Source organism: Haliotis rubra, unplaced genomic scaffold (assembly GCF_003918875.1).
Source record: "Haliotis rubra isolate DU_JTF1 unplaced genomic scaffold, ASM391887v1 Scf157, whole genome shotgun sequence".
Classification (NCBI taxonomy): domain Eukaryota; kingdom Metazoa; phylum Mollusca; class Gastropoda; order Lepetellida; family Haliotidae; genus Haliotis; species Haliotis rubra.
In genome coordinates this window covers 786224-810015 of record NW_025765525.1, presented here as the reverse complement: position 1 = coordinate 810015, position 23792 = coordinate 786224, and the positions used below count along the sequence as shown (strand labels likewise).

The 23792-nt window shown below is 39.7% G+C and overlaps 2 protein-coding genes across 3 annotated transcripts in view; both read right to left on the bottom strand.

Moving 5' to 3' along the window:
- Nucleotides 1-5755: 5755 nt before the first annotated feature.
- The window catches only part of LOC124271065 (flavin-containing monooxygenase 5-like), a 40151-nt gene continuing 22114 nt past the window's right edge, over nucleotides 5756-23792 (bottom strand). The window contains exons 5-7 of one of the 2 annotated variants that reach the window (XM_046706134.1): nucleotides 23417-23582; nucleotides 20989-22417; nucleotides 5756-6843 (exon numbers count right to left, since the gene is read on the bottom strand). In XM_046706134.1, coding sequence (XP_046562090.1) covers nucleotides 22161-22417; nucleotides 23417-23582 — 423 coding nt within the window. In that variant the 3' untranslated portion in view covers nucleotides 5756-6843; nucleotides 20989-22160. Of the gene's footprint in view, nucleotides 6844-20988; nucleotides 22418-23416; nucleotides 23583-23792 lie in introns of those variants that run through there. The other variant, XR_006896936.1, reaches the window with a different exon arrangement.
- Nucleotides 7082-16331, bottom strand: LOC124271063 (flavin-containing monooxygenase 5-like). Its single transcript, XM_046706133.1, has 5 exons — nucleotides 16041-16331; nucleotides 10917-11282; nucleotides 9884-10438; nucleotides 9414-9579; nucleotides 7082-7410 (listed from the first exon to the last, which is right to left on the bottom strand). Exons 1-5 carry the CDS (start codon nucleotides 16296-16298, stop codon nucleotides 7154-7156), a joined length of 1602 nt encoding a protein of 533 aa, XP_046562089.1. The 5' UTR covers nucleotides 16299-16331; the 3' UTR covers nucleotides 7082-7153.

The following is a 23792-nucleotide window of genomic DNA, read 5'->3' as shown; positions in this document are numbered from 1 at the left end:
ATACTGGGTCTATAATTCTATTTTACAGATATTTTTAACTATTATTATTAATCACGCCCCTTTGACCAGAAGTGGGATAATGCCTTTAAAACCTACAGTTTAAGGAATTTCAAGAATTTATCAGGGATGATGATAGTAAATAGCATTTTAAACTTACAAGCAAATTGTGATTATACTGGGTCAATAGTTCAAATTTTCAGAGATTTTTAACTATTATTATTAATCACGTGCCTTTAAGCAGAAGTAGGATAATGTCTTTAAAACCTACAGTTTATACAATTTCAAAATGGTATCTTGGCTGATGATATTGAATAACATTTCAAACCTGTGAGCAAATTATGAATGTACTGGGTCAATAGTTCTTATTTTCAGAGACTTTTAACTGTTATCATGAATGACATGCTCTTTGCCGAAGTGGGATAAAGCCTTTAAAACTTACAGTTTATGGAATTTCAAGATTTCCTCTGAGCTTATAGTGGTAAATAACAATTCCAACTTGTCAGCAAATTATGAATGAAATAATAGTATAGCATTAATAATGAAATAGTAATAATGATACTCACATGTCCTTAACCAAGAGTGGTACAAATCTACAGTTGGATGTATTGTATGAGAAGGGTTGACTGTTAGCACACTATTAATGTATTAGTGATTTGCATGTAGTAACCTTTAGTATTTTGAGGGAAACAGTGGTTGTGCAATGTTTGATTAGTGTCTAAACTGTGCTGTGCGTGATGCCCTTGAAGGGTGATAGTTATTTTACTCAAGCTGAATGGGTGTGAGTGTGTAAACTGTTAGGTTCATGTTATATCTATCTGGTAAAGTTATTATGGCGTTCTTATTCCTTGTTGTGACAATACCTGCTTGAGTAAAGTTGACTAAAAAATTACAGTTATCGAATCTAAAGATTCCTCATGGCTGTTGATAGTATTTAGTCATATGTGAAACTTGTGAAACAGAGTCTACATGCAACAGGTCAATATTGCCAATGTTTAGAGATTTTAAAACTATTTTATACTATTCATATGCCCTTTATTAGATAAAGGAAAACAACTTTAAAATCTGATGATAGTAGATCATATTTCAGACATGTAGAAAGCAGACTATGAAGCAAATAGGCCATTAATTAGTACAACTTTAAGAGAGTTAACTTGATTTAATCCTGTTTGCCTTTGACCAGGAGAGGGATAATGTCTCCTAAGTTTAATACTAACAGAATAATCAGACATTTAAAAATTGTGGGCTGAATCTTGAACACGACAATATCCTGTACAATATTAGTATAATACATACAGATTCAACCAGAAGAGGGATAACACCATAAAATTACAATCAATGGAATCTTCTGATTTCATTTTGCCTGCTCATAGCAAATCACACTTCATATTTAAAAGCACACTGGGCTGATCTACAGTACTAATTTTAAGAGATTTGTTTAATAGTATTACTTATATTCCCTCAACCAAATGTGTTTGAAGTGGAACAAGTTTAAAATCTATATTTTAATGGAATTTATTATTTTCTTTTGGGTTCTTATACTTCATACTTATGGGCAAAATCTAAAAGCAGTGGGGCAATATTGCATGTCTTAATTTCCTTGACTACATTTATCATACAAATTCCTAATCCAAAGCTGGCATAAATTGTTTTGCTTGTTTGTTGTTTGTTCCTACACAATATTCTAGCTACATGATATCTGTAAATAACTGAGTTTGTACCAGACAATCCAGTTATTTAGATAATAAGCATCCACACATGCAATCATTCAGACTTGATTCTAAACAATGACTAAGTCATTGAGCCTGACAACCATATCCACATCAGGTAGCATTGGTTGCTGGGGAAAATTACACACAAAAAAGTAAATATGAAGGCATCATTTACCTTGACAGTGTCATCTCAGTCCCAATATGTTATCAAAGAAGCTTCAGCTGCTTGGCCTTCTAACACAAGGAGCAGATGACCCTTTCAAGCAAATTGTGAAGGGGGGGACAACTCTAACCGCTAATTCGTTCAGCAAATATAATGTTATTGATGACAATGCATGGAATAACAAGTTCAAGCTGCTATGAAGGGCTCAGTGAATTTCCCATTTATATCAAGGTGACCAGGAAGGGGATTTTCAAAGGAACATTAAAGAAATGTTTTTGGATAATTTCTACACCATAATTTTTCTTCAAAGTTATAACTATAGCCTTCTGAGATGGGGCACAAAGTCTCCCACTTTTTTCATTCTGAAGTAATTATGCCTTGTATGTCTGGTGTCTGTTACAAACAGCTTCCATGTACACAATAATGATGAAAGCTATAAATGATCATTACTGGCAAATCGTATATGCTAATAGCAGTAATATTAACACAACATTACTTGGAGGCTAAACATGTTATAAACATAGGGAGCCACTAACTGCTTAGGGGGCCATGTGAACTTTTAGGGATGAGAACTTTAACTGGACCTTTCACTCAGCATTATCAGAATAGTATTACCGGTATGTCTGATGGTGTGTTACTGAATACACCCTACCATTATAAATAATAGATCACCACTCTTTTTACAGTGTCATGAATGTGTACATGAACCTGTATATTTTTCGAGTATTTCATAAGAAATATTCTCTGAAAAGTATGACCACGCAACATACCAATCTCTTATATACTCTCACAAATGGCATAACACAAATAACTTAGAAGTCTTAAATCCCCAAAACAAACTTGAATTGTTATACATACATACCCATCAAGAATGGATGTAACATCATTAAAAAAATAATTATGACATAATTTAATTTTCTTTTATTCCCCGTTCTTACTTTAAAAGAAACTATTTACTGTATTATTACATAAAACGCTGTGCAAAATGGCCAGGCTTGCCGATATTTAGATACAACTTACTATATTTTTACACATATTAGCATAATTATTAAACTATAAAATCAAAGTCCAATACCATTCACATCATATATTTTCTGGTTCTATTTGTGGGCATACACGTATATTGTTAAAAGGAATAATTAGCTATATTTTAAAATATCATTAGATATTGCATGAAAGTCATATTTCAAGTTGAGCAGTAACCATTTCTGGGAATGAATGAATCATTATGAATAAAAATGAATGAAAACACCTGACACCTAAATTCAGCATCCACAACCAGGAACATTAATTGGTCGCTCACTTATTTTAAGCTAGTAGAGTAATTACAGTAAAGCGTATGAAAATGAATTCTATTTCGTTTCAGTTTCACGTTTCTACATTTTCTGCGCTGCTATATTTAGCTATTATGGCGGACATCGACTATGGAGCGCTGCCATTGGCATTTTTTGCAATCAGTAGTTAAAATAAAGGACACGAGTTGTGCAGCTGATTTTGATCTTAATAATTGTTTGTCGATTAAATACATAGTTGACAGTAAGACGTATAATTCTCCATATTAGTTATCCCAGTTCTGGTCGTATCCCAGTTCTGGTCGCAACACACGTTCGCTCGTAATTCCTCAAGGCGTCTGCCCAGCATGACCACAAGAGCTATTGTCTTTCGTTTTTTGAATTTGGCGATTTCGATTTTCGGCAATCAATCTTATTTCTCATATTTCTAACCGATAAGTAAAATGTGCATCCTATTGCTATAAACAATTTGAAATTAGAAATTAAAGGGCATATTTTGTCCTCACAAAATATTTCAAAAGAAGTATAAGATGAAACTGTCTCTCTGAGGTAGTGCAACAACAATATATAATACAATAGTTTGATAAAGTAAAGTGTCGTCTGCTCACATCTATCAGAGTTCTCGTCTACTATTGTTTAGACATGGAAGCTATGTGAGCATTGTTAAATCCAGGGACAACCCGCATTCTGCCAAATATATTAAACACTAAAGATACAGTTTGACCAATCAGAACACGTTGTGCGTTCTTTCTCATTTCCATTAATGAGAACATCCCATTACGTTTCATGTCAGAACCCGATCTTTTACCTGAGGTACGGTGGTTAAGTCTTGTGGTTAAAGCTTTCGTTCGTCCTGCCAAAGACCCGGGTTCGATTACCCACATGGGTACAATGTGTGAAGCCCATTTGTGGTATTCCCCGCCGTATTATTGTTGTAATATTGCTAAAGCGGCGTAAAACCGCATTCATCTGCCTCATTAGTTAATAGCTTATCTGTTTGGTAGAAGGGACGGTTGGGTGGCCTAGTAGTTAAAGCTTTCACTCGTCACGCCGGAGTGATTCCCCTCATGGGTACAATATGTCAAGCCCATTTCTGGTGTCCCCTGCAGAGATGTTGTGGGAATGTTGCTAAAAACGGTGTAAAACCATACTCGCTCACTCACTCATTGTGTGGTAAAGGGACAGTCGTATGTAGTTTCTTGTCTAAATGTTTGACAGAAGTTGCTGAGGCTGAAAATAAGAGCACTGGTTTTCCACATGCTTCCATCTTTACAGGACTGGCAACGCATTTGGCTTACATGTTTCAATCATGGAAGAACTGTTGTCCTCACGGGAGTGACATTGTACTCAAAACATTGTCCAAATTATCAGAACTATCCAAAATTGTGACTAATTCGATCTGGACGTGTTGGAACAGCTATCTACAATATGATTACACTAGGAACTAGAAAACAAGAAACCATGTGATGTAGCGATGTTATTATAATGCTCACTTTACCAGTGACAAATATCGCCGTTTTCAGTAATATTCCAGCAATTTCAAGGCGGTGGAAACCATAAAAGGGCTTGGCATATTGTACCCATGTGGGGAATCAACCAAGGTCTTCGGCGTGACGAGAGAACGCTTTAACTCCTAAGTTGACCCACCTCCAAGAATATTGAGAAATAGACTACTCGGCCCAACAACTAAATTTTGGGGACGCCAGAAATGGACTTCACGCTTCATACCTATGCGGGGAATCGAGTCCTTTGGCATGAGGGGTGAGCTTAAACTTTCCACTTAAAATGAGGATGAACCTCCTAAATGCATCCCTTGTGACAAAAGGTTCACATGTATCATATGTTATATTTGGGATATACACTTTCTTAGCAAAGTACAGATTCTAGTAATTTTTGGGTTGAATCCAATGCGGGATTCGAACCCACACCCTCAGAGTCAGGCACCTAATCGCTAGCACACAAAGTCAGCCGATTTCCACAGATTTACTTTACTAAGAAAGTGTAATCCCAAATATAACATATGTTACCTTTGACCACTTTCTTAATGGCATTGTGTAATCTAAAGGTTCACAGTCAAGCATATTTTCCTGGATGGTGTGGACTTCATTCTTTTGCAAAGGAGACGGTTATTGGTCAAAAGGATCTTTCTATTCGTTAATGCAGAGATACGATTTTGAATACTTGATAATTAAATTACAATCATAATGTTCTTTGTGTACACTACAAACTGAGAATTTTGAGGCAGTATCATTTCAACTGGTTGAAATAGCATGAAATACTTGCTTCAACCCCTTCTCAGTCATGCTCACATTCACTTTCCTTTGTGGGGTGGTTTGGTAGCCTAATGGTTAAAGCGTTGGCTCGTCACGCCGATAACCCGGGTTCGGATCCCCACATGGACACAATGTGTGAAGCCCATTTCTGGCGTCCCCCGTCGTGATGTTGCTGGAATATTGCTAAAAGCGGCGTAAAAACCAAACTCAGTCAGTCAGTCACTATCCTTAGTAGTAGATATTTATCTCTATAATAGTTCTTGTCACTTTAATCATTACTGTGTAAGCACTGATGAAAAAGACAAGAAAAACTATGAATAATATGAAATTATGAATAATGCCTTGGACTTTTTATTCTTTTCAAGTTAAAGTTAATGAAGGCTGATCTTTTGTCATGTGGAAAAAAGTCTTAAAGTTTGGTTACAAATTGGTTTTAAAAAAGATACTTTCATAATATATGAATTAAGTGTTGATTCAGAGGGAAAAAGTAACATACATTCTGATTAAACATTGAATATTTAAAAAAAAACCACGTGATCATATGACGGACATGTGATAGTGAACATATATATGGGAAACAGCATGTCCACAATTGTAAATACAATTTAGTATGGACCTCCTGAAAGCTGCAAACAATGTTGATATTAAGCACCTGCATCTAATAAACTCAAAAGAGACATTGTTATATAATTCTAATACAAAGGGTAACATATCAATATACGCACTTCAAGCGACATTCATAACAAAGTTTATCTGCACTATCAATGTGAATGTTACTTCTATGTTTTTTACGGCCAGATTATCGTATCCAATTCTGAATTTCAACAATTGTCTCTTGTATTAGCTAAATTCTGAAGACTTAAAGTTCTGGGACTGTCGGGTTTATGACCGTCAGATGTCATCAGTCTTACGATGGTGTCTGCCTTGTACATCATGGTTGCTCCCAGGAGATATCATTGTAAGGCAATTCCCTCACGGTCACTTGTACAACGCTGGAGCGATATACATTAGAAGTGAAACCGTTTGCATACTTGTGGATATTGGTTTGTCTGTACTCATTTACAGTTTTATATTCAGATGTCCAATTTCCTTTGTTTTCATTGCTCAAGACACGTGGGACAGATTAAACCTGGAGTAGTATTGGCAGTTTGAACCCGGAGTAGTGTTGGCAGATTAAACCTGGAGTAGTATTGGCAGTTTGAACCCGGAGTGGTGTTGGCAGATTAAACCTGGAGTAGTACTGACAGTTTGAACCCGAAGTTGTCTTAGCAGACTGAACCTGAATTGGTGTTGGTGTTTATACCATGTGTTGTGTTGGCAGTTTAAACATGGAGTAGTTTTAGCAGATTAAACCTGGAGTAGTGCTGGGAGAATACATCTGGAGAAGTAGTGTTGGCAGAATACAGCTGGAGTAGTGTTGGAAGAATAGACTAGGAGTAGTGTTGCAAGAATACATCTGGAGTAGTGTTGACAGAATATATTTAAGGTAATAGTGCCACAACAAACCTTGAGTAGTACTGACAAAATAAACTTTGAGTAGTGTTGACAAAATAAACCGTAAGAATTTTGCCAGAATATACCTGACATACTGTTGACAGTATAAACCTGATGTGGTGTCGCAACTGACAGGGGAAAGCAACACAACTCATACTATCATCTGTGTAAAATATGTAAATCTTTGATGTAAGACGACCAGTGAAAAGCTCGTCACACCTTTTAAAAGAATACGTGGTAAAGGACGGCAATGAGCACCACCAGCAGAGCCAGTGTGAGGAGTCTGTGGGACGACTGCTTCTGTGTACCTTCAGGCAGAGGTCTGGTCTTAAAGGGGTACTCCATTCTGTATGTCTGGGTCATGATGGCCTCCCGGGCCCCCGACCAGGAGCCCGGCCCCCTCAGGCGGAATTGGTAGGGGGTGGTGGGGCCGAAAAAGCACTTGAGTCCAAGTTGCGGATCGGTGAGAAAGAGACGACCTGAGACAGAAAGTTTGAGTAACTTGTAGGGTGAAGAAAAATGTGCACATTAGAACAACCATTATTCTAAAGATTCTCTAAACTGAAATCAGTCTGATAAAACCAAGACTCTTGAATCCCACCATTGTTTCACAACGGACCAATAAGACAGACCAAATGCCAAATTTGTTCGATATTCTCAAACATTTTCTGGAGGGATGAGGGTTGACTTTATGGTGACATCATTCCTATGTTCAGTTCTACTAAGAGGAGATTATTTATATTCGAATATATTCGACTGACATCCCACAAGCTCTGCCAGTTCGTTCCAGCCACCAAAAATGGCAACTTCACGGTCTCAAACTTAAAGGTCACTTGCAACGTAAAACACAACTTTGCAGATTCCGATACCTTTCGGCATGGACTTATAGATACAAATCATCAAAAAATGCAAATTGAACTTATAAAGTTGAAAAATAACGCGATGAAAAAAACGCCGCGAAATCGGAGTTCAAACGATTCACTAAATTCACCCCAGCGCTTGGGGTGAAAAGTGGTTTTGAACAGCTGTGCTGCGCTGTGCTGGGCTGCGCTCATAGCACATGCGCAGTGAAATAGGTTCGCGCAGCTTGGAAGCGGGATGTCCGGATTATAAGGTCGTGAGCAGGAGTAGTCTAATCAAAACAAATAGTAAATAATCTACTCATTACAAAAAAGAACCTTGTTAGGATCAAGATCTACTCAACCAGTGAGGCGTTCGACATTTCAAGACGGAAAACCTCCGCTGGCGGTGAATACTCGGTGAAGGCTTTGATGTGACCTATTTTTCTAATGTTTTGTTGATATTTCACAGGCGCTAGCTTTTTTATATGTTATGACAGTAGATTACCGATTTAACTGTTTATATAATTTCATTTGTCTATTTCACCACACGTTCTTCTTACCGAGTCACTTTCTCAGTTCGATACCTAAAAGCAATGTCCTTATTTAGCGTTGACAGAATTTCTAACTGTGATATAGATATGTCGTTGTCACATACAGACAAAACTCAATGTCTGTTTTATTGACACCTATGTGTCTGCCTGTCCGTCTGCTAATGACAATATTCAATACGCAACTTCGATCACTGACCACATGCAATTTGAAGTTAACACCTATAAGGCTATACACCATAAACAAAACGCATTGATTTAACCCAACATATTGCACTTTTAATTTGCGATTGCACGCTTATAATTTTGTTTATATGTTTTTTTCATAATCAGCAACGAATATTATATGTCATGACGAAGTGATAATTGTGTTCTAATTATGTTTGAGTTTTTGGTTGCATGTGACCTTTAAGCGTGACTTTCACCCCGTCTGCGGTACACTCGGGCAAATTTCAATGTGAATAAAGATTCGTCGCTGACAACTAAATTCCGCTGTCTTTGATTAAACCTTATGTGTTCATCTCCCTACTTCTGGAAGTTGCAGTAACAAATCTGTTCGAAAGATGACGTAATCGTATTGCTTGATCTTCCCGGACTGACGTCACACATCGGTCGGCAACAGTTCCGGTTTAATACACTCTCATCCTAAGATTAAAAATTAAAGGATCTTGCAACAACGACCACAGATTGACCAGCATCAAGCTTCCCCACAGCACATTGACGTTCTTGATTTGAAAGGCGTGGAATTTCCAAACAAAGATTAAAATGAAAAGTTAAATTTGCTTTTCCAGCTCACATTCAATGTGCGTGTTCAGTTGAAGCAAACATGCACGAAAAGACTTCATGAATTTGCTTTTCACAAGTGCATTTAGAATTTTTCAACTTTATAGACTACAAAGTGTAGGTTTGCATGTGAACTTACGATTTCACGAAATTAAAGCATTATCAATTTTGCTGAGTACAGTTTTAGACATTTAACTAGGGGTGACAGTTGTTGACAGAACACTTGGGTATGACTCGAGATGAGATAATTAAGCATTCTCAATTGGAAGAACATCCCATTCTACTAACGGGAGATAATTCACCATTCACCTATATTCGGCCGACATCCCACAAGTTCAGAGAGTTCGTCCATGAAGTCGACGTAGTCGACCTGTATGGTGTGACGCTGGGACTCGACATATCTTGCCGCCATGTTTGCCTCTTTCTTCCCAATGTCCGCCCACATCTCGTACTTTGAAGGGAGACTGCATATGCCCTGGTGAACACAGATTATGACATGTGGAATGTGTTGGAATGTACATGAAAGGCTGTTCTATGGAAAGGGTTTTGTCGCTTCTATCTGTATACAACCAAGTTCCCATTTTGAAGTAAAAGGAATAAGGTCCAGATGTCCCAGCAAACTCTCAGCAACAAACAAATCTCTGGACAGTGACTGAGGATACGGTTGGTTTTATATTCGCAGACTCGGATCAGGTTTGTCCTGGTAATAAATGAGTGATTCATTTTCCGATATCAACTTATTCCAAACAAAGAACCAGTAAAGAACCATTTATGCTTACTTTGAACACTCTGGTTGCAAGGCGACACTGCAATTCTGCAAGGGGCATAATGGCGCCAAGAGGCTGAAAACAACCAATCACCACCAATGTCTGTTTCGGTAGGTCAGGTGGAAACATATATTTGAACATCTTGACCTTATTATTCTGAACGTTGATCACAGATTCATCCATGAACGGGAAGCCGAATTTATATCCTGTAGCCAGTATGATAACGTCGATATCATCTTCCACCGTCCCGTCAATGAACTCTACGCCAGTCTTGGTAAACCTCTTGATGTCAGCCTTGATCTTTAAAGAGCCAGTCGCGATTCTGTTGGGCATGTCATCGTTTACAGTAGGATGTTGAGCAAACACCGAGTGTTTAGGCATCAAGGAGTACAGCTCGTGGTCGAAACGTTTGTTCAGAGGTTTTTTTAGTATATTGCTCAGTGTTTCTTCAGGCATGGCGTGTCGAATGGTATTGAACCAACGCGTGTTTAGAAGAAAATCGCCGGGAATACCATTGGTCGCAATTCTGTTGAGCACCCAGGTACCACGCCTCGTACTCAGAAACACCTGTGCAAAGAAGAATCAGGTCTTCATTCATCTTTTTGTGGGATCCAATATTATTAAATCAGCAATATGTTTGAAAGCACACCAGCATATTTCAGCTGAATGACGGATGTATATAATCGAGACTGGGCCAGATAATGCAGTGATTTTGAGCATCCATGCTCCCGGCCCACATTAAATATATCATCGACTCCTACCTCCGTGTTGCATTAAGTATTTTGAGATAGCATATTGATAATATCAATTCGTCCAAAGTAAGGATGATTGTACGTGTGTGTTTTCTAATGCTGCATTCTGCACTATATTAGCTGTATGAAGGCTGTGTAAACTCGAGTCAGGACCAAACAATCGTGTGAGCAACCATTCAGGATGGTTGTTACAGGGCACAGGCTGATTATCGATTCTACCACCCAATGCATTAAGTCACTTCTCACTAAATAAAGCCTAATTAGGGTTGGCTTTCAATATCAGCGACACTTACCTTCCCCACCCTGCTCAGCTCCACAGCCACGTCCCCGCCTGAGTTACCGACCCCGATAACCACTATCCTTTTCCCAACGTACCCGGTCCAGTCCTTGTAGTCATGAGAGTGAAGGATCTTCCCCTGGAAGTCCTCTTGACCGGTGAAGTGTGGCACATTCTTGCTGGCGTGATGACCCGTGCACACCATCACAGCGTCAAACACCTGCGTCTCGTCACTTCCGGTCTTGTGATCTCTGATCTGCAGATCCCATCTTCCGGTCTGCTCGTAGTCACTTGATTTCTTCACGGCCAGGATCTCTTTGTTGTATTGGATGTGTTTCGTCAGGTTGAAGGCATCTGCATACATCTTGAAGTACTGCCATACCTGGAGTCAGAAATCGTTTGACTTGAAAATAAAGTCATGAGGACCTGTCAATCACTCTCTAGTAGACCTCAAGGGTTCGCATTTCGGTAAAACTACACTAATTCCTGGTGCCATTTCCACGATATCACGATCTCAACTTACCCTCTCTTGGTGTTCAAGAACATTTTATCAATGGACTTCTAATGGACATAAGAAGCAACATTTTTAGGTTTTGTATCTGCATGTCAGTCAATTCTTTAATGTTGAATTTCCCACAAACACTATTGAAGTCAACTGGGCTGGCTGCCATGCTGATTGGTTCGTTAGCCCAAACAGGGCAGCAAATGAATGAGTTTAGTTCTAAGCCGCACTCAGCACTATTCCAGCTATACGGCAGCGGTCTGTAAGTACGCTTAGGCTGCATTGGGAAAATGCCATGCTAATGAATGCTTACCTGATGGAGCAAAACCTCCGAAATCTACGCATGAGCCATGAGCCAGTTGAACCTACCACTGGAGCTCATCAGGAACCTTTGCATGAACAGAATGCTCAAGTGGCAGTACACCCACAACTTCAAATGGACACCTGCGTCAATCTCTCTTGTCTTTGCAATATAAACTCACATGGCCCTGATCCAACTGGCCCCGAAATTTCTGAATCTGATTTTTCTTCTTCAGTTGCAGATATCTCTGATCATCCTGTTTATGTTATGTTTCACTAAATAATTTGATAAAATATTTATTTTACCTTAAAAAGTAGGAGGCCAATCAATTAAATAGCTAACTGTGTTTTTTCCTAAAATGAAATTGATTTACTAAATGGAGTCATTTCTTTAAATAAATTTGTGGACTGTTTATTAAATGAAATTAACAGCTACGTGTATGTCGCTACTCAAGCTCTGGAGAAACTTCACACAGTTTTCAAAGAAATGGATCAAATGCTAAGAAGAATAAAACGACAAAGTAAAAACGGTTTAAGTCAAACGAACTGAAAGTAGAAAATCTATTTCCTTGCTTGAGATGTGCTCTTCCAACGATATAGTGACGAAAGGGTGTTTGGGGTGCAAAGATCAGCTCCATGTACAAAATGTGCTGGATTGACTCGGATACAACTGTCCCTCATGAACGGATTCTGAAGTCTCTTCAATGTAGTGATCTGCCTTAGCAACTACTTCCTTCACTCAAGTCTTTATAATGAGTTGCTGGTCGACTCAACTCGAGATGTTCAGGCACCTAATCGCCAGCACACAAAGTCAGAAGCCGCGGTGGCTGAGTGGACTAGGCGTCTGACTTTGTGTGCTGGCGATTAGGTGCCTGACTCTGAGGGTGTGGGTTCGAATCCCGCATGGGACTCAATCCAACAAAAGTACAAGAATCTGTACTTTACAAAGAAAGTGTAATCCAAAATATAACATATGTTGTACAGTTTTGTTAACTAAAGATAGGGGCATGACGTTTGGACTCGACATATGGAATACTCTTTATTTGAAACGTGGCTGGGTAATGAATGATGAATCGGTCACGTAACAAGGGGGGTGGGGTTATCTTGTAGAAAACCAGGCACACAGCTATCTCGGGATGCGAGAATTTCCATATTCACGATATACGTCAGGATGAGTATAAATCTTGCTAACAGAAAATCTGTCACCCAGAGCTAAATGCTCAAAACAAGGCCAAATCCACGTCTTCGGCCTACTCAAAAAGATCTTGCACTTAAGTACCAAATTGGCAGCCGAAGAGTTTCGGACATTTTGAAAAAGTGCCAGGTGTATGAAACTATATTCATACAAAACATCAATTCAAGAACAAAACGGGTGAATGAAAACAGTAAGTTTGACAAAATTACCACACTGACGCATGATTGGTTTTTGATTGCCCGCAGTAAAAACATGCCGATTTCCTAGTCTGCCAGAATGAAATATCATCTAGTTTTACGGCAAACGAAAGATCATTCTCAGGTTGAAAAGAGAAGAGTTCTCTAAACCGGCACATCCTCTATAACAGCATTTTTTGCCGGTCCCAACGAAGGCCGGTTTAGAAGGCTTCCACTGTATACCTTTGCTATGCCAGTCCTATTCCGTTGGAGTAGTTGGTGCAATGTGTGGAACAGAATAGCAATGAAACCGACTCCCTCGCCTGAATGAAGTCGGCTGGTCTTAAAAGTGAAACAGAGGGCTTCCTTTTATCTGGTCAGGACCAGATACTTCCCACTCGCTATCGCCAAAATGTGATTCTTAAAGAAAATATCAATATGACATGTCGACTATGTAATGAATTCATTGTGACTGTTAACATCTTGTCAGTGGATGTCCTTCTTTGGCACAAACAACATCTTAAATGACATGATGGCATGGCTCGTTGCTTCTATTCACGATCCTAAACATGTTCTGGACGTCATGGAACATGATGCTTTTAAACTGCTTCGGAACAGGCCCATATACAGACACAGATAACGTCTGGCTAGCAAATCGAAACTCGCCCTTTCATAAATATTTTGTGTTATTAAGTTTTATGTCCCTCTTGAAAGCAATGTGATTAGAAAAGCTTTTGAAATGTTTTGCTTGCATCCCAAGAATAAGTTTGTCCGATTCTCCATTGTTCTCGGTGGCATTAGTTTGCTACCTCATGATCTCTTGGTGTAGGTCATAAGAGTTCTGAGTTCTCCACCGGGGGCACAGCTCTTCTGACACAGTGGTACCTGAACTGTTGATGAGCTTAACCAGTCTGACTGTGATATTATCACCCTCTGTGTGGGTACATTTATTCTAATAATAATAGTCAAGTATTGCAGTGGTGATCATTATTTTTAAAAACAATTTGAAAGTATTTTTATTCACTTTACTTGGTTACATTTGAACAAGATATGTCGGTAGAGTAGAATGGTACAGGTTGCATAATATAAAGCAGACAATGTATAACATATGGTACTGGGAATATAGATTAACAATTGAGATGCTAGCTAATATTCAAAGAATTAAAAGACTAAAATATAAATTACAGGACTGCATCTAGGACATTCCATTTTCTGTAAAAATGTTTCATATTATCGTTTTTCTTCTCGATAAATTTCTCTATCTCGTAGACATCTTATAATAATGTTCTGTAGATTGTGAAGCTAGGTTTGTGTCCTTTTATATTCATTACGAAAATGTGGCGCTTTGCCAATAGTATCATGTGGTTGAGTAAGTGGTTACTACTGCAACAAAATAGAATATCATGGTTTGACATTTCATACGTTTTACCAAGGACTTGAGTTATAAAATTGTTAAATTCTGACCAGAACATTTTGATGGTTTGACAATCAAGGTATACATGGTAAATATCCTCACTTACTGAACCACATAATGTACATAAGTCATTATCTATCAATTTCATTTTTAGTAATTCTCGTTTAGTGTAAATGACTCTATGCAAAAACTTATATTGAAAATCTAAGAGTTTCGTGTCTTTAGTGCATTGTCTATATTGTGAAAATATGGTTTTCCAATTTATCAACTCATTTAGTTCCCCGTTCCATTTGAGACACACATTCGGAATGTTATAGTCAGATATAAAATTATCATAGAATATCCTTGAACCTTTAGTAGGTTTAATCAAATCGTTGGTGATCATTATTTGTTGCAAGGCAAAGTGAGATGATTTTTAAACCTACATTGGGGAGAGCATGCTTGTGCATGTGTTGATCTGCTTGTACGACCCAAGCCCAGTTCAGTTTTTGTAGATATCACGCGGCGGCCTAATATGGATATTATCCCCTTAGTTTCGAGTGTCAGGCAGGTTTACAAGGACCGTTTAGCGGGTGGGTGTCTGTATGGAGAGATCGGTGGTTCTATCCCCAGACAGAAAGACAGCTACACATGCATGCATGCATGCATGCACGTACATGCACAGGGCTCGATAAAACGACCTTGATTGAAATTGCACCAGGTGCATAAAAAAAAAAATTGCAGCAAACAAGGACATGCTGTAACCTGTTCCCAAAAATGTATCAAAATTACGGAATTTTGTATCTATTCTGAAATAATTCAAAATGAAAATTATACTTGGTTACATCAAATTACAACCAAGAACAAACCACGTTTAAGAGGTGGAGAAGAAATGGAGAAGAGAAAAGATTTCTTCGTCTCCTACCTAGCCATCGGGATGGAATGACCAGAAAATAATGACCACAACCATAAGGAACGATTAACGATATAAGACCTAAACTGGACTGAACTGAACTTCAATATATTCTCTGGCACTATCTGCGCAATTAGAAGTACAACCGCCGCCATACAGCTGGAATATTGCTGTGTGGGGCGTAAAATTACACACACTCACTCACTCACTCACTCACTCACTCACTCATTAGAAGTACAAATTCCTTTCAACAACATATACATGTACATACAAATATAACAAAATCAGATTATGACTGAGGTTTGAGATCAATAGCATATCTATTATCACCACATTCTTTGTTTTGTTGGCATCAAATCAATGTTGATATAAACTGTAAAAGAGAAGCAGATCCTGCAGCAAAAGATGCTCTTGAGAAATCCCGAATAAATATCGAATACCGAACAAGCTTGTACTGACTTAATCCAACAGGCAATATGTGAATCAGTATTTGGAAACAAACTGGGCTATACAAACCAGTTTCAAGTTGCATAAAATTCAGTCAATCATAAATAATAACAATGTTGGTGTAACCTACTGCAGAATATAATTTAAACAAAATCTAAAACCCATATAGGACCCCAAACAAACAACGGCCAACGCGAAATAAGCAAGGCGTTACCTGAGTGTTATGCATGAAATTGGGGAACTCTTTGGGTATAGGGAAGTCGCTGAAACACATCAACTCCTTGCTTGTGTTGATGACAGTTGACTTCATCACGCACGCTTGATCCTCGCAGATTTTTTCCGTGAAATTCCATAATCCCCCGATCTCGTCAGTTCGCTCAAAACAAAACGGCTGCAGATTTTCTTCTAAACAACATTTGATAGCGATAAGACCGCTACACCCGGCTCCGATGATCGCCACCCGCTTCGCCATTTTGAAAGTTGCCAGAGCGGTCTGACCTTCGACAACACTCAATGTCAACAGTGTCTACGTGCAGTTTGGCACGCACACTACCACACTCATGTCTACTTTGAAATGTCACCTAATTGTGGCAACAGAGTGCCCGTCAGACCGGAATTTATGCAGGAGTCTGCACAACACGACATGTGGCTGTTTACTTTTCTGCACCAGTCTGATATTTAGATTGTCACTGAGTCTGCTTACAACGACACTGAACATATCAAAGTTCTTTCTCATTGTCTCTAACCCCCAAGAATAAGAATATCATAGCTGTGTTGAATTTTGTGTTTTGTGAATCTTGAATCTTATTTTCCATACTTTAATCAATAAAATAAAGTTTGCATTATCTTAGTATAAACAATCTGATGGTAATAAAGGGCCGATTTTCAATGAGGTTTCAAGTTTAACGAAATATCTCCACAACCAGTGCATATTGGATATATATATTCCAACTCCTGGTAAATAATAGTTCAAGTATAAGATGAAACTACCTCTATACATGCAGCCAGTTTTGATATTTCACATTGTTTTAGAAAACAAGAACTCGTGTTTGATGCAGATTAACCCATATTGAGCACTTGTTGCAATATTTTTCCTTTTGGTGATGAAGGCCATTTCCAGAATGAAAGAAAGGATAACAAAGTCAGCAGCCAAAAGTGACCTAAAGACATTAACCTTTATTTTTGAGCAAAATCCCTTTCCACTTTGATGCACACTGTATGCACACAACTGACGCGATGTAACATATGTTATATTTGGGATTACACTTTCTTAGTAAAGTACAGATTCTAAGATTCTAATAGTTTTGTTGGGTTGAGTCAAATTCGGGATTCGAACCCACACCTTCAGAGTCAGGCATCTAATCGCCAGCACACAAAGTCTGCTGGTGGAAGCCGCGGTGGTTGGAGTGGGTTAGGCGGCTGACCTTGTTTTGTACGATTTGCTCTGCTATTTCTTTAAAGAAATGTCAATATTTCTAGTTCTTCCTTGAAATAAATTCTGACATTTGATAAAATAACACATGCAATATATTTGGCCTGTTTTCCATTTTATATTGTTTAAATTGTTGCACAGTTTTGCTTAAGTTAATCTTTTGTGTCACTCCTCTAGGTCATGATGGCCTCCCGGGGCTTCGCCCACGTACCGGCCTCCACAGGCGGTGTTTGTGGGGGTGGGGGCAATGTAGCACTTAAGCCCCAGTCCCAGTCAGCATAAGACGGCCTCAGATAATGTATAGTAACGTATAGGGTGAAGAAAAGTGTGTGTACTGGAACTTTTCCATGTGTAATGTATCGATTCTCTAAACTGAAATCAGTCTGATAAAACCAATACGCTTGCCTCCTCCACTGATTCACAATAGACAGAGGCGACAGACCAAATGCCAAAAATGATTTGGGAGGATGGACCGCCAGTTGTTACAGACATTTGTGTGAGTGAGTTTAGTTTTACGCCGCACTCAGCAATATTCCAGCTATATGGCGGCGGTCTGTAAATAATCTGGAGTCTGGACCAGGCAATCCAGTGATCAACAGCATGAGCATCGATCTGCGCAATTGGTAACCGATGACATGTAGTCAACCAAGCCACCACCCGATCCCGTTAGTCGCCTCTTACGACAAGCATTGGTTACTGAAGATCAATTCTAACCCGGACCTTCACGGGTTGTTACAGACATTGAATCAGGGGGGATAATCCATATCTCATCATTTCATTGGGTATAACTTTATAGTAGCATCATTCCTATGCTCGGTGAGAGGAATTTCGAGTTATACTAAGTAGAGATGAGTTACATTTAAATATATTCGACTGACATCCAATAAGTGTTGACAGTTCGGCCCTCAAGTCAAATGTAGTCAACACTCGTGTTGACGTAGGCAATCGACATATCTCGTTGTCATGCCCGCTTCTTTTTTCTCAGTGTCTCACCTGAGACTTCACGTGTCTTCGTGAACACAGATTATTATTTGTGCAATAGATTGAATGCACATTAAAGGCTGATATCAAGTTCCCATTTGAATTTAGCGTCATAAGGTGCAGATGTCCCAGCTGCATTTAAACAACATATCACGTAAATATCATGACAGTGTCCAAAATACGGTTTGGTTTTACATTCGCAGACTTGCATTAGGTTTGTCCATGTGATAAATGAATGATTGATTTTCCAATATTAACATATTCCAAATAATATCCAGAAAACACAGTGCTTACTTTGATTTGCTTGGCGACACTGCAATTCTGCAATAGGCATAATGGCACCGAGAGGTTGAAAACAACAAATCAGCATTATGTATGTTTCAGGATGGAAACTTGCATTTGAAGATTTTGACCAGGTTATTAAGTGTTGAGTCAGAGGAGTGAGTGAGTGAGTTTAGTTTTACGCCGCACTCAGCAATATTCCAGCTATATGGCGGCGGTCTGTAAATAATCGAGTCTGGACCAGACAATCCAGTGATCAACAGTATGAGCATCGATATGCGCAATTGGGAACCGATGACATGTGTCAACCAAGTCAGCGAAACTGACCACCCGATCCCGTTAGTCGCCTCTTACGACAAGATAGTCAGAGGAAAAAAGTAACACAAATTCTGATTAAAAATTGAATTTTTATTAATAAAAACGTGATTATATGACGGCTATGTGATATTGAACATACATGTATATATGGAAACAGCATGTCCACAATTGTAAAGACAATTTAGTGTGGACCTCATGAAAGCTGCAAAGAATGTTGATATTAAGCACCTGTATCTCACAAACTCAACAGAGACATTGTTATATAATACAAAGGGTAACATATCAATATACGCACTTCAAGCGACATTCATAACAAACAAAGTTTATCTGCACTATCAATGTGAATATTACTTCTATGTTTTGTACGGCCAGATTATCGTATCCAATTCTGAATTTCAACAATTGTCTCTTGTATTTGCTAAATTCTGAAGACTTAAAGTTCTGGGTCTGTTGGTTTTATACTGGCCAGGTGTCATTAGTCTTACGATGGTCTGCCTTGTACAGCCGAACATTCGGGCCTCAGGGTTGCTCCCAGGAGATATCATTGTAAAGCAATTCCACCACAGTAACTTGTACACCGCTGGAACGATATACATTTGATGTGAAACCGATTGCATACTTGTGGATATTGGTTTGTCTGTACCAACTTAAAGTTTTCTATTCAGATGTCCAATTTCCTTTGTTTTCCTTACTCAAGACACGTGGGCCGGATTAACCTGGAGTAGTATTGGCAGATTAAACCTGGAGTAGCGTTGGCAGCTTAAACCAGGAGTAGTATTGGCAGTTTTAACCCCCAGTAGTCTTAGCAGACTGAACCTGAATTGGTGTTGGTGTTTATACCCTGAGTTGTATTGGCAGTTTAAACATGGAGTAGTCTTAGCAGATTAAACCTGGAGTAGTGTTGGCAGAATACAGCTGGAGGAGTGTTGGCAGAATACAGCTGGAGTAGTGTTGGAAGAATAAACCTGGAGTAGTGTTGGCAGAATACAGCTGGAGTAGTGTTGGCAGAATACAGCTGGAGTAGTGTTGGCAGAATACAGCTGGAGTAGTGTTGGCAGAATACAGCTGGAGTAGTGTTGGCAGAATACAGCTGGAGTAGTGTTGCAGAATAAGCAGAATACAGCTGGAGGAGTGTTGGCAGAATACAGCTGGAGTAGTGTTGGCAGAATACAGCTGGAGGAGTGTTGGCAGAATACAGCTGGAGTAGTGTTGGAAGAATAAACCTGGAGTAGTGTTGGCAGAATACAGCTGGAGTAGTGTTGGCAGAATACAGCTGGAGTAGTGTTGGAAGAATAAACCTGGAGTAGTGTTGGCAGAATACAGCTGGAGTAGTGTTGGCAGTTTAAACCTGGAGTACTATTGGCAGTTTGACCCTCGAGTAATGTTGGCAGAATTCAGCTGCAGTTGTTTTTGGCAGAATACAGCTGGAGGAGTGTTGGAAGAAAACAACTGAAGTAATGTTGACAGAATAAACCTAGAGTAGTGTTTGGAAAATACAGCTGGAGGAGTGTTGGCAGAATAAACCTGGAGTAGTGTTGGCAGAATAAACCTGGAGTAGTGTTGGCAGAATACAGCTGGAGTAGTGTTGGCAGAATACAGCTGGAGTAGTGTTGGCAGAATACAGCTGGAGTAGTGTTGGCAGAATACAGCTGGAGTAGTGTTGGCAGAATACAGCTGGAGTAGTGTTGGCAGAATACAGCTGGAGTAGTGTTGGGAGAATACAGCTGGAGTAGTGTTGGCAGAATAAACCTGGAGTAGTGTTGTGAGGCTGGAGTAGTGTTGGCAGAATCGAACAGAGATTGGCAGCTGAGTAGTGTTGGCAGAATACAGCTGTTGAGTAGTGTTGGCAGAATACAGCTGGAGTAGTGTTGGGAGAATAGGTGTTATAACCTGGAGTAGTGTTGGCAGAATACAGCTGGAGTAGTGTTGGCAGAATAAACCTGGAGTAGTGTTGGCAGAATACAGCTGGAGTAGTGTTGGCAGAATACAGCTGGAGTAGTGTTGGCAGAATACAGTGCTGGCAGAGCTGGTAGTGTTGGCAGAATACAGCTGGAGTAGTGTTGGCAGAATACAGCTGGAGTAGTGTTGGCAGAATACAGCTGGAGTAGTGTTGGCAGAATACAGCTGGAGTAGTGTTGGAAGAATAAACCTGGAGTAGTGTTGGCAGAATACAGCTGGAGTAGTGTTGGCAGAATAAACCTGGAGTAGTGTTGGGAGAATACAGCTCGAGTAGTTTTGGGAGAATAAACCTAGAGTAGTGTTGGCAGAATACAGCTGGAGTAGTGTTGGCAGAATAAACCTGGAGTAGTGTTGGTAGAATACAGCTGGAGTAGTGTTGGCAGAATAAACCTGGAGTAGTGTTGGCAGAATTCAGCTGGAGTAGTGTTGGCAGAATACAGCTGGAGTAGTGTTGGCAGAATACAGCTGGAGTAGTGTTGGCAGAATACAGCTGGAGTAGTGTTGGCAGAATAAACCTGGAGTAGTGTTGGCAGAATTCAGCTGGAGTAGTGTTGGCAGAATACAGCTGGAGTAGTGTTGGAAGAATAAAGCTGGAGTAGTGTTGGGAGAATAAACCTAGAGTAGTGTTGGCAGAATACAGCTGGAGTAGTGTTGGCAGAATAAACCTGGAGTAGTGTTGGTAGAATACAGCTGGAGTAGTGTTGGCAGAATACAGCTGGAGTAGTGTTGGCAGAATAAACCTGGAGTAGTGTTGGAAGAATAAACCTGGAGTAGTACAGGGAGAATAAATCTGGCGTAGTGTTGGCAGAATACAGCTGGAGTAGTGTTGGCAGAATGCAGCTGGAGTAGTGTTGACAGAATACAGCTGGAGTAGTGTTGGGAGAATGCAGCTCGAGTAGTGTTGGCAGAATACAGCTGGAGTAGTGTTGGAAGAATAAACCTGGAGTAGTGTTGGCAGAATACAGCTGGTGCAGTGTTGGAAGAATAAACCTGAATTAATGTTGCAAGAATACATCTGGAGTAGTGTTAACAGAATATGTTTAAGGTAATGGTGCAACAACAAACCTTGAGAAGTATTGACAAAATAAACCTTGAGTCATGTTGACAAAATAAACCGTAAGTATTTTGCCAGAATATACCTGACATACTGTTGACAGTATAAACCTGATGTGGAGTTGCAACTGACAGAGGAAAGCAACACAAGGAACACCAGGTACCCATGAACTGAAAACTTTCTGTCAATAAGAAAAGTCTCCAAACAGATTCCTGGCTTTGAATCCCCAGCATCTCATACTACCATCTGTGTAAAATATGTAAATCTTTGGATGTAAGACGACCAGTGAAAAGCTCGTCACACCTCATTTAAAAGAATACTTGGTAAAGGACGGCAATCACCACCGCTAGCAGCACCAGTGTGAGGAGTCTGTGGGACAACTGTGACTGTGTACCTTCAGGCAGTGATCTGGTCTTAAAGGGGTACTCCATTCTGTATGTCTGGGTCATGATGGCCTCCCGGGCTCCCGACCAGGAGCCCGGCCCCCTCAGGCGGTATTGGTAGGGGGTGTTGGGGTCGAAAAAGCACTTGAGTCCAAGTTGCGGATCGGTGAGAAGGAGACGACCTGAGACAGAAAGTTTGAGTAACGTATAGAGTGAAGAAAAATGTGCACATTAGAACAACGATTATTCTAAAGATTCTCTAAACTGAAATCAGTCTGATAAAACCAAGACTCTTGAATCCCACCATTGTTTCACAACGGACCAATAAGACAGACCAAATGCCAAATTTGTTCGATATTCTCAAACATTTTCTGGAGGGATGTGGTTTGACTTTATGGTGACATCATTCCTATGTTCAGTTCTACTAAGGGGAGACAATTTATATTCGAATATATTCGACTGACATTCAACACGCTCTGCTTGTTCGTTCCAGCCACCAAAAATGTCCACTTCACGGTCTCAAACTTAAGCGTGACTTTCACCTCGCCTGCGGTACACTCGGGCAAATCTCAATGTGAATGGAGATTCGTCTCTGAAGACAACGAAATTCCGCTGTCTTAAATGAACCCTATGTGCTCACTCCCTGCTTGTGGAAGTTGCAGTAACAAATCTGTTCGAAAGATTACGCAATCGTATTGCTTGATCTTCCCGGACTGACGTCACACATGACGCTCCCGGCCTCGGGCGGTCGGCAACAGTTCCGGTTTAATACACTCTCATACTAAGATTAAAAATTAAAGGATCTTGCAACAACGACCACAGACTGACCAGCATCAAGCCTCCCCATAGCACATTGACGTTCCTGATTTGAAAGGTGTGGAATTTCCAAACAAAGATTAAAATGAAAAGTTTAACATGCACGAAAAGTCCTCATGAATTTGCTTTTCACAAGTGCATTTAGAATTTTTCAACTTTATAGACTACAAAGTCTAAGTTTGCATGCGAACTTACAATTTCACGAAATTAAAGCATTATTAATTTTGCCGAGTACAGTTTAAGACATTTAACTAGGGGTGACAGTTGTTGACACAACACTTGGGTATGACTCGAGATGAGATAATTAAGCATTCTCAATTGGAAGAACATCCCATTCTACTAACGGGAGATAATTCACCATTCACCTATATTCGGCCGACATCCCACAAGTTCAGAGAGTTCGTCCATGAAGTCGACGTAGTCGACCTGTATGGTGTGACGCTGGGACTCGACATATCTTGCCGCCATGTTTGCCTCTTTCTTCCCAATGTCCGCCCACATCTCGTACTTCGACGGGAGACTGTACGTGCCCTGGTGAACACAGATTATGACAATGTGGATGTGTTGGAATGCACATTAATGGCTGTTTTGTGGAAAGGCTTGTGTCGCTTCTATTTGTGTCTGTGTACAATCAACTTCCCACTTTGAAGTAAAAGGAATAAGGTTCAGTCCCAGCAACCACTCAGCAACAAAAACACAAAATTCTCTAGACAGTGACTAAGGATACGGTTGGTTTTACAT

What these genes read in the sequence shown, in the direction of transcription:
- LOC124271063 (XM_046706133.1), bottom strand. Translation starts at nt 16,298, where the DNA reads ATGGCGAAGCGGGTGGCGATCATCGGAGCCGGGTGTAGCGGTCTTATC. An exon ending in ATTTCATGCATAACACTCAG is followed by an intron (nt 11,283 to 16,040) that starts GTAACGCCTTGC and finishes TTCTGACTCCAG; the next exon opens with GTATGGCAGTACTTCAAGAT. An exon ending in TTGCAACCAGAGTGTTCAAA is followed by an intron (nt 9,580 to 9,883) that starts GTAAGCATAAAT and finishes TGTGTTCACCAG; the next exon opens with GGCATATGCAGTCTCCCTTC.